General features: G+C 34.2%; 1 protein-coding gene across 1 annotated transcript; it reads right to left on the reverse strand.

Moving 5' to 3' along the window:
* Positions 1-1,847: 1,847 nt before the first annotated feature.
* On the reverse strand, positions 1,848-5,036 carry LOC132544059 (methyltransferase-like protein 27). Its single transcript, XM_060207625.1, has 5 exons — positions 4,911-5,036; positions 3,722-3,853; positions 3,306-3,444; positions 2,753-2,845; positions 1,848-2,029 (listed from the first exon to the last, which is right to left on the reverse strand). Exons 1-5 carry the CDS (start codon positions 5,034-5,036, stop codon positions 1,848-1,850), a joined length of 672 nt encoding a protein of 223 aa, XP_060063608.1.
* Positions 5,037-10,503: the final 5,467 nt, after the last annotated feature.

Here is a 10,503-nt window from a genome sequence, read left to right on the forward strand (position 1 = left end):
TGCTGATGAAATTTAGTCCTTAGAGACATATATATAATATTCTGAAATGATCGATCATATGAAAGTTATAAAATTTATTGCATGACGTGGTTAATACCATCAAGCACTACCTGACACCCCCATCTAGTTTGTGGCATTTCTTTCTTTCAATTTGACTTCCCTTTTTCACCTCACATGTTTCAAAATTCAAAAGACAAATCAGAAAAAAAACAACTTTCCTTTCCGGAACACCCGGTATTATCATCCTTGTATTTTTTAGAAATATTTGTATTAATCTTTCTTTTGTTACATTTGATCGTTGTTTCATCGATTTCCAGAAAATTCAATTGACATGGTGGTATTTGTTGCAGTTTTCAGAGTTTGTTCCCGTGAAATGTAATGATCCAGGGTGCTAGATCATAAAACAATGTTATTGACAGTTTGTTCTTCTGTGAAGAGTTGTGGTACTGGACTGAGAGATCATTTGTATTAAATTGGTGAAGCTGAATGATGTTGTCATTAAATCGTGTCTACTGATACTAATTTTAGACAGGCAGATCTAGAGTCCGTCCCCGTGTTAAGTAGTGGTGCCGCGGGTAAGGGAATCACAATCTACCAGCGTACCTCTGCTTTATATGGAGACTGACAAAGCACCAGGCTTTATGTGTTTGTATAAAGATCAAATTTCCAACAGCCATTCAAACACTTGGGGCATGTACTTTCTCGATCAGACAGTTTCGAACTGCTGAGGAAGATCTCTGACTACAGTTCTACACTTTCACATAATGATATTATTACTAATTCATTATTTTAGACAATTGAAAGCAGCATAAATCAGAATTAGATACGATCCGATTTCTATCTTTATGTTTATGGATCACGCATACCTGCTAGTTGGTTGGTAAGAGCAAAGGAATTTGTGACATAAAGACATATAACACATTTGCTTCATGAGAACAACACAATGTTTACACCAAGGAATTAATTCTGTTTGTAGGCCTAGTGTTAAGTACTAGTGCCGCGGGGAATGAATATAAAATCCTCGTGACTCTTGTCCTTGATATAAAGGCCGATGCTTCATCGGAAGTACAGCTAACGATGTCTTCAATTCCTACTCCAAACAGACTAATCCCAGAGGGACGAATCAGTAGTGTGTGGTGCAAATACTTTGTTTACTTGCCAAAATTGATACTCATTTGTCAAATATTGTCACTGAAGTGTTAGAAACGATCAGCTGAAAGAAACTTCTATCAACTCTTCCGTTTGCTCTGCCTTTTTAATATTATTGTTCTTTTTCCTCCATAAAACTGCGCATATACCGTTCTATTCAAAACGGTGCAGTTGGGGCTATATGGTGTATATTCCTTCAAAATTTTGACTCTACTCAGTTTCATTTCTATTGAAATATTAACTTGTCTGTTGTACAACTGACATTTAAGAATGCTAATTCCCGCATTATATGACATTTGTTTTCGTTTTATCTTCTTTTTTTATTCATGTATTTTAATACCTTGATTAAATTTTCGATAATGTCACTAGTGATACACATTTATGTCGCACTCTTGAAATATGGATAATTATACAAGGAAAACCATATCAAATATCATATAAGTAATAAAAACAAGGTATGCCAACTGCATGATATTTCATTGATCTTATATTCATGTCCTGATATTGCTGATAAATACTAATGATACTAGTACATTTAATATCTTTTTTAAAATATTTATGAAACAGGATAAAATAACGACTTAGTAACTCGTACATAATTAAGCCGTTATTACCATAATGTTTTTCCGTAACTGGTTTACGTATGAGTATGAAGTTTCGTATTATTTACTATGAAAGAGACTTCGTCAGTAGTCGAGTTACGCCTTCTCAAATACAAATACAACTCCGTCCATTTTCATAAACCACTTCGCAATTATCCTTTTTTTAATCGTTTTCCATTTTCCAGTTTCCTCCATGTTTTCCATCAACACTTCCAGTATACCGTCATATTGCGGATGTCTCAGGTATTCCTCTCGCATCGCTAGGATGATAAACCCACCTGAAATACAACAATTAAGATTGAATCAAAACAATAAATGAATTATAAGCACAAAGGACTAGCCATTCGTTGTTGTTGGTCAGAACAGATTATATCGAGGCCTTGTATATCATAAGAACAAGTCGTTTGAATATTTCATACATTTGTTCCTTTAATCTTGAACCTTTATGTCACTAAAGTATAATTCAGCATAATTCCAATTTCAAAACAGTTTTGACATCTAGAAATTTAATAAAATAAATAAAAAATGAAAGAATTAAACTGAATGTATACACACCTTGACTTTTGTTTTATCTATACCATGCTTATCGTTAGTGATTTGACCTAATTGATTGACATTAACCCTTTGTGACGACGATTGTTTTAAGTAAATCGGCGCATCTGGACGAAATACAACACAAAGATAATTGGACCTCATAATACAAGATAGAGTTAAGTACAGTTTGAGTTATTCACTCATTAACTCATTGGTATCTATAAATGTGTATAAGGTAAGCTCTACCGATTGTTAAGGTGATGAAATAAAAGAAAAAACATGCCTAAAAGACATTGATGAATGCAAATGATCAAATAAAAAAAGTACATGAATTAGCTGTTTCGAATATTGATGTCATTCTCAATAATTTTGAGCAGACTACGTGTTCACTGCGTTTTAATGAAATGGTATGAGATCGCTTTCAATAACTAAACATCATATCGGGATAATATACATAAAGTGGTTACCTTTACGGGTTATTCTTAACATCTCCCATACTGCACCTGCCGGAATGTGACCTTGACCCATTCCTCCACATGACGCAACGATGTCATAAGTATCTACAGGGAAGGAAATGGTCAGTGGTTCACAAAACGTTACCAATCAATCCTATTACACACAAGCAAAAATATTAATTGATAATCGAAGTGATAAAATAAGAATTTATCAGGCAATATTGTGATATTTATCTTAACTCATTCGAATATCATCGATATGGAATGAAATGTTCATTAGAGGATTTTCGAGTATTTCAATTTTTTTTTCAGTTAAAAGTGATATTTTCTGATTTACTTTAATCCGTTCGTTAAATGTCTCTTTTTCCTTTTTGTAACAATTTAGTCCAAAAGAAATTTCATGTTAAGGAACCAATACAAGCACAATTTTTTCGAGTCATATTAAGAAAATACATGTGTTTTCAATAATAATAATTTGACTCAACAAATTAAATGCCAGTACTTTATTTGATACTCAAATAAAAATGTGACGTAATCAATCCCCCAGCCACCATTTCCCACATACCAGCTGCTACCTGGACCAGTGCCTCCTCCGATATAAACTCGTTGATGAATTTCTTATAAATATTCCGAGTGTTGGCCTTCTCTAACATTTTTGTTGATGGTTCCAATGCATGCAGATTTCTGAAACCTCTCAGCTGCAGCTATAAAATCAATACAGATAAATATTACATTGACGTCCTGACAACTTCAATCAAGATGTACATCACCACAGTTTGATCAGAGTCACGTGAGGTCATGGATCAGATCCAAGTTTGACTTAAAACAAAACCCAGGTTAAATTCAATGTCCTACTTATTCTAAAATATTGTGGTTACATTTATCTTTAGAGACTGATCAAAAGCAAAAAAAAAAAAAAAAAAAAACAAACAAAACAAAACAAACAAACATTTAAATTCAAGTTAAAAACCTGAGTTATACCTCTTTGCCAAGTAATCCTGTTCCAGCAGCCACATCGAGCACTAAGGCACCCTCTCTGTTTGCTTCTGGTATAACTTCACAGCATTCAATGGCTGTTTGTACCGGACCTTGATATTGGTCAGGCTGTGAATACTATAAATTAAACTGTGTCAATACTGGAGTACATGAAATACTGTTCATAATGAAAAATGGCATGAACACATCTACATGTTTCTCATGCTTTCATGTTTTCCGGAACACCGTTCTTTAGTATTCAAATCCCGGTGCTTTTTAGGGATGTATTTTATCCGTTTTTACATGTTACGTAATTCGTTTTATCAATTTCTTTATTACCGGTGACAGCATCTTCCAACAAACTTTTCTATAACAATAAGGTTGGTGATATTTTACGCATTACTCAATACAGCTGTTGTACAAACAAACTTTTTAAAAATGAAAATTGCGTTTGATAATTGTATCATTGCTGGTATAATTTTAATTTAATGCTTAATGAAATTTAATATTTCAGTATAAAATACCCACACACGTATGTGTGTTTGTCTGTTGTTGTAAACATTGATCTCATTTGAGAACTTATTGAAGTAACCAACGTTTACATAGCTGGTATTGACGATGAAGCAGAAGTCGCTTACTCTTCCGAAACACCTGATCTTATTCCTTTTGTCCTTTTTCAGGAGTCTCCTTGTAAATCTTCATTTTGTTCATAGTTTAGATTATGATTGTGTTGACATGCTAGTTTTTTCGTGATTTTTTCTTCTATAATTTTTTTGCTTTGGGGATAATGAATCCGCTCAATCATTATTATTTATAACAAATGTTTCCAAATATCTCATAGTTTTGAATATAAGAATATTAATTAGCGATATTTCACTATATTTCATATGTTATAACATATTATAATTGATATTGGTAACAGAACACACCTGGGAACAGAGCAGTTTTATTGTTGTAGAAACAGGTCACACAAACTCGTGGTTGTTGTACAGAGCATTTCTTCTTTTCTCGCTAGTTATTTTTCAAGTCACCAAAGCACCAGCTTTTACTCAGGTGAAAGAAATATAAAACAACTGCTTCGTGTGACATCCATTCATCTTGAACAGAATTTTGCGTTTAACATAAAAAGCGATTAACTTGTGGTTTACACAGTTTGGTGTGCTTTGGTGGTAGGTAATTGGTGAAGATGACTTACAGTGTCGTAAATATCTGCCAACCCATTGTAGATATCCCTGACCTCTTCCTTGGTTTGTCCTGCTTTGTACGCTGTTTTTACTCTATCGCAAATCACCTTCTCATTATCGACTTCGTTTCCACTCATTTTGAATACTGAAATAAATATATATATATGTATATATATATATGTTTGCAAAGCATTAACATATACTTGATAGTTTTAAGCTGAAGACTGTTCACAGGTCCATAACACAATGATGCAATATCATTCCTGGATGAAGCAAGAGTCCAACGGACCTTAACACTCATCTGTCTTTGAAAATACAAAATGTAATGGTAGTGAAAGTGGAAATTATTTTTAATGATAACGACAATCCTGAAAATTATCGGTAAAGTTGTCTTCATTTCATTTTTTCATTTCATCAAATTTTATTGACATGATGTTAAGTCAAATGGATTGAATAACGTCTATATAAATTCTCTCCATACATGGCCGAATAATAAATTAAATAATGAATCATAGATTGATAAGAAATGGAAAATAAATATACACAAGAAGGAAAACAAATTAACATTATTAAAGGGGGGTAACTCTTATCTTGCACACGCCATACACATCTACACACAGATAAACAAGTACATGTACAAATTAGAAATATTTTTATTTAGCATATATATACAGTTTCTATAATCAGAAATTGGCAGACTCAGACCAAAAGTCCATGTGCAGTATATTGCACAGGTCCCTGCTGCCAACAACTGGTAAAGAGTGAAGAATAACAAATTCTTTATAAAGTATTTAAAGAGTACAATTTCTTTATACATGTAATTGTTGGACTTGCTCAATGTTGTCTTGACTTTAACATGTTTTTTTCCCTTAATTACTCCAGTGGAACTGGATGGCGTCATAATGGATATCTGACTGATCAGAAATCACATTGCACAGGAAAATCTCCTTGTAAATCTTTCCTTTGTTTATACTTTGTCACAGCTTTATTGAATTTGAGTTTGGATTATGATTATGTTGACATGTTGGTGTTTTCATAACAATAGTGAAGGTATGGGGAAGTTATAGATAACGTTTGAGGTTTACTTACTTTGTAGAGAAGCGAAATAATTTTTGAAAGGCTTTGATTTTAGAAAGTAGGTAAAAATAGGAAAAAAATCAATATGTTTTCGCACTACTTTTTCCGGTACTGGTACCAGCATATGTGTGGCAGCGAAAAAAATTATTTTGTTCTGCTTAAGAGATATTCCCTGTTATTTTCGCGGCATTTTTATGATAATTTTTCGTCTTTCACTGCAAGGTAAGGCTTGGATACTTGGTGAAACATTTTAAAAGACATTCTTTTTGAATAGAGACATTTTCGAGGATACTTTTCATAATGGAAACAGAGGCACTGTCCATGCTTTAATTTTCACCAAAATAACTAGTTTTTCCAAGATCAGGAAACAAGGTGAATTATTTGTTTTCAGGTTCTGAAAATCCGCGAAAGTGAATCTGTGATAACTCACGCAAAGTTAAATCTGTCCAAGACCTACAAAGTTATACGCAAGATAAGAACTTTAGCAACCAGACATGTTGTTAACGCTATTTACTGAATCATGCCGACAATAAAGAAGTTCACAAGCGAAATTTCTTTAACACGTCATAATATCCACTGCAGGTAGAAGGAGAGCATTCTTTATCACCTTAGGCCCAATTATCTCACGACGTGCATTCTAATGAAGAATATATGTGATGGACACAGACTGTGCTTCAAAAAGAGGTACAGTTTTTCTTCTTTCTTGGAAGCAATCTTCATCTAACCACCTTCAAGTCAGAAAGTATCCCATTGGTCAAGAGATGGCAGCCTAGTAAAATGCAATGCAACAAGAAGTACAACCGTTTTTCATTCCGAACCTTCACGGACCGCACACAATAATACATTTAACGGGGTGATGTGCTCGATGGTTTGGATTGCCAAACGCTTCAATCCGTCCAGGTGATGTGGATTCTGACTTGGATTTGCGATGTTAAGCAACAATAGGTCTGACATACGTACATTCCAAGATAGCGCAACCCAGATTATTTCGAGATACCAGACGACGGGTTTAAGGACATGCCTAAGGATATGACTAATTTTGCAGGCAACACTGGTGAGGTGCACGATCTCCTTAAAGATATGGAGTTAGTATTTGCTAATATGTTAATGGAGAAGTATGTGGGATAGCATCAATGACAAATGACCCAACTCTACCACTGGTGCTTTCAGGAAAGTGATCGGTGCACATTGTCTTAATGGTGGTAAAAACAGACAAGCTTAATCCATTTATCTAGTGACACATGAGGTTAATCCAAAAGTTTGGTCAGAAGTAAAGCCCTTCGTTAAGATCATCCAGTCACAAAGCTCTGCAGAACGTTAGCAGGATCTGCCTCTAAAAGGTTCCGATTGGTGTGCTTCTGATCAACTAACAGGTTCTTCCTGCCATGATACATTCTGCCACCCACCTATTCACTGTAGCATATGAATGCTACCATATCAGATATACTGATGGTGGTATATCTCTCTTATACAATTATTGAATCACTGCTCTTTCAGCGATTTTGTCCATTTTGCAAACATCAATTTGAATCTTCGACATAAAGTGACCTAATGACACTAGACCTATATTGCACTGGTAGGTGCTTTAATACAGCACGTAATATTACAGAAAACGAGAAGTTTAACTACGACCAAAATGACGTTCAGCTCGCATTCAATCAGAAATATCGTTCAGTGAGTGAGCTTCATGCTTCTTTGGGCAGTTAAGTGAAATAGACAGGTTTTCAATTACAATATTTCATTGCTTTCAAATACAGGTGTATCCTGTGCCCATACGTGTATAGACTTAACCGAGTCACTTGATTCTAAAAATATAACAGACTGCAGTTCATATCATATTCAGAAAGCGTGTGGGTAAAAACATATATCAGTGAAAACATCACTGTTGATATTCTGCATACATTCAACAATCGAACAATGAAAGACACTTAAACTACGCGTACACAGAATAAAATCTAGACATTCTGAAAAGAACCAAACTTATCACAGATAAAAATTTAATGTCATAAGAAAACTACGGCTAGATCGGCTTGTTGACTATACTCGGTAGCCCGGGAAATTCGTTATCCGGACAAGAAGTTTATTGACCACGTCCACATGGACAGCTTCCCAACAAGCTGTATGATAAGCATGATGATTGCAATTTCCCTATAATGCAGTTCGTGTTATTAACTGATTGGCAAAACTTGAATAATTAGGTATTTCTCAATGAAAGGTAATGTACGGTTAAATGCAATTACACGGTACGTAATAATGGTTATGATCATAGACATATCTGTGAATATTAGTGTTATACTTTGTATATAAAGTTAGTATATCCATTAATAGTTGCTATATTTTGAAAGGCTAGCATTCAATGTCCTTATAAAGTATTTAAGACATTTGTTCTCCTTATTGGTCTTTCATTTTTGACTGAATTGTACAGTAGAACCATGGAGTATAATTGAGATAAACCGGGCTGAGTTTATGCCAGGACGCTCGTCAGGGATATATTTCCCCCTTTTTTCATAGCAAAATAAAACTTTCTTTCTCACAAAAACCTTAACAAATACTATAAACGAAATGTAAACAACTACATACAACTTAAAATATAATCAATAACAATACTTACCGAGTTCAGTTTGACAGTGAATACCCTAAAATTTTCTTCGCGTTGGTAAGTTTGCATTAAAAACCACGACGGATTAGATATGCAGGTCACATGCAGTAGCGCGTAACTTCAAGTATTAACAAAATATTATGAATGAAAGCATCGCAGGCATGTGGAATATTTTTTGCTTCATCTTCTGTTCAGTGTGGATGACATAGTATTTTTTACCAAATCTGCCATGTTATTCGTCATTTAATAAAATGACATCACTGGATATATTTCTTTCTTGGTAGTTATTGATATATAATATACCCAAAAACATAGCTAAAGTGGTGACTCAGTTATCGAGATGGAAATTATAACATCAACAAGTTGTGCTTTCTTCTGTCATTATCTGTATAAAGGATATCTACAGATTCAGTTTTTTGTCAAACTTTTCTGTAAAAATGATGACCAGCTGTTTATTATGTAGCTGTAAACTTTATCGGGCGCTATTTCTTGAAAAGCAGTATGAAGCCAAGAAATATACTGAGGCTACAATCGGAGCATTACCAAGCCCATTCCATTTCACTCATCCGTGTATTGATGATATCTTGTTGGTATACCTTGTGGTTTATTGCCGTCATTCTCATTTGAAAACCTGTCATCATTTACATGGATTGGGCAACACATATATATGACAGACCGTCGATAACACAGCAGACACGTGTCACTTCAGAAAGTATGATTATATGACCTGTTTTGCAAGGTCTTCGTGTGACGATTTCATTTTTAGCAATGTAAATTTTCGATTTCTGGAGAGCAAAATTTTTGTGTGTCCACCCTATCGCGTTAACGTGTTCGATGGTTAAAGGCTATTTCTCAGTATCACTATTTTGGTGCAAGACATCTCAAAATCTATAACCTCACAACACTAAGTTTCGAGTATGCAGGTTGATCGAATGACGTGCATGTTTTGCAGTCGTCATAATGATATCATTTTGAAATAATCAATTTCTGATGCGATATGAGATTTTACATGGCGGGTGTCATCAGTGAAGCAGAAGACGCTTACTCTTCCGGAACACATAGTCTTATCCTACTTGCACTTTTTCAGGAGTCCCCGTGTAATGTTATCTTTTGTTCATATTTTACACTAGTTATATTGAATTTCGGTTTGAGTTATGATTATGTTGCCATGTTGGTATTTTCTTGATGTTATTTTTACAAGTTTTGCCGGCGTCGGCCAAGTCACGATAGGATTCATTGCCTGAATCACAATTATTGGACATCGTTAAGCTTCTTTGAGGCTCAAACAGAATTGACGTTACAGATGATCGACCAATAAGACTCGTTGGTTTTTAGAAGGATAACAATTCTAAATTTTTATTAAGTTTCCTCGGGCGTTTACAGGTAGAAATAGTGCTGAAGTTTTGTTGTTTAATTATAAAATTTATTTTCTACTCATTTAGATAACATATCGATATATATTCCTTGTGATACACACCCGTAGAAGTAGGGCAATTCTATCGCACTGGGTCATTAAACAAGAAAAAATGATACTCAATGTCTTTACACGTAATGACAGAACGTCAACATTATATTTCATTGATATTATATTCATATCACTCATGATATTGCTGATAAACGATAATGGTACAGATATATCTAATATATATTCCTATATTCACAATACAAAAAGTCTCATAGCTAGTTACAGTGTTAAGAAAACAGATATATAGATATATGATTAATTCACATAGACATGAAGTAACGGTAGGTAGTTAGGGTCGCAGGATAAAGTATATGTCACATTAACGGCTGAGTATCTCATACGTAACTATGCCGTTAATATGACATAATATTTTCCTGTGGCCCTAACCTGCTTCCGTACGAAGTTTCAATCTAATTACTAGTGAAAACATATTCCGTCAGTAGACATCTTTTACACGCAAAAG

Source organism: Ylistrum balloti, unplaced genomic scaffold (genome assembly GCF_031769215.1).
Source record: "Ylistrum balloti isolate Yb309-2 unplaced genomic scaffold, AGI_CSIRO_Ybal_v1 Utg369778, whole genome shotgun sequence".
In the NCBI taxonomy this organism is placed as follows: Eukaryota; Metazoa; Mollusca; class Bivalvia; order Pectinida; family Pectinidae; genus Ylistrum; species Ylistrum balloti.

What these genes read in the sequence shown, in the direction of transcription:
- LOC132544059 (XM_060207625.1), bottom strand. Translation starts at nt 5,036, where the DNA reads ATGAGTGGAAACGAAGTCGATAATGAGAAGGTGATTTGCGATAGAGTA. An exon ending in TGGCAGATATTTACGACACT is followed by an intron (nt 3,854 to 4,910) that starts GTAAGTCATCTT and finishes TTTAATTTATAG; the next exon opens with TATTCACAGCCTGACCAATA. An exon ending in GTTAAGAATAACCCGTAAAG is followed by an intron (nt 2,030 to 2,752) that starts GTAACCACTTTA and finishes GTTGTATTTCAG; the next exon opens with GTGGGTTTATCATCCTAGCG.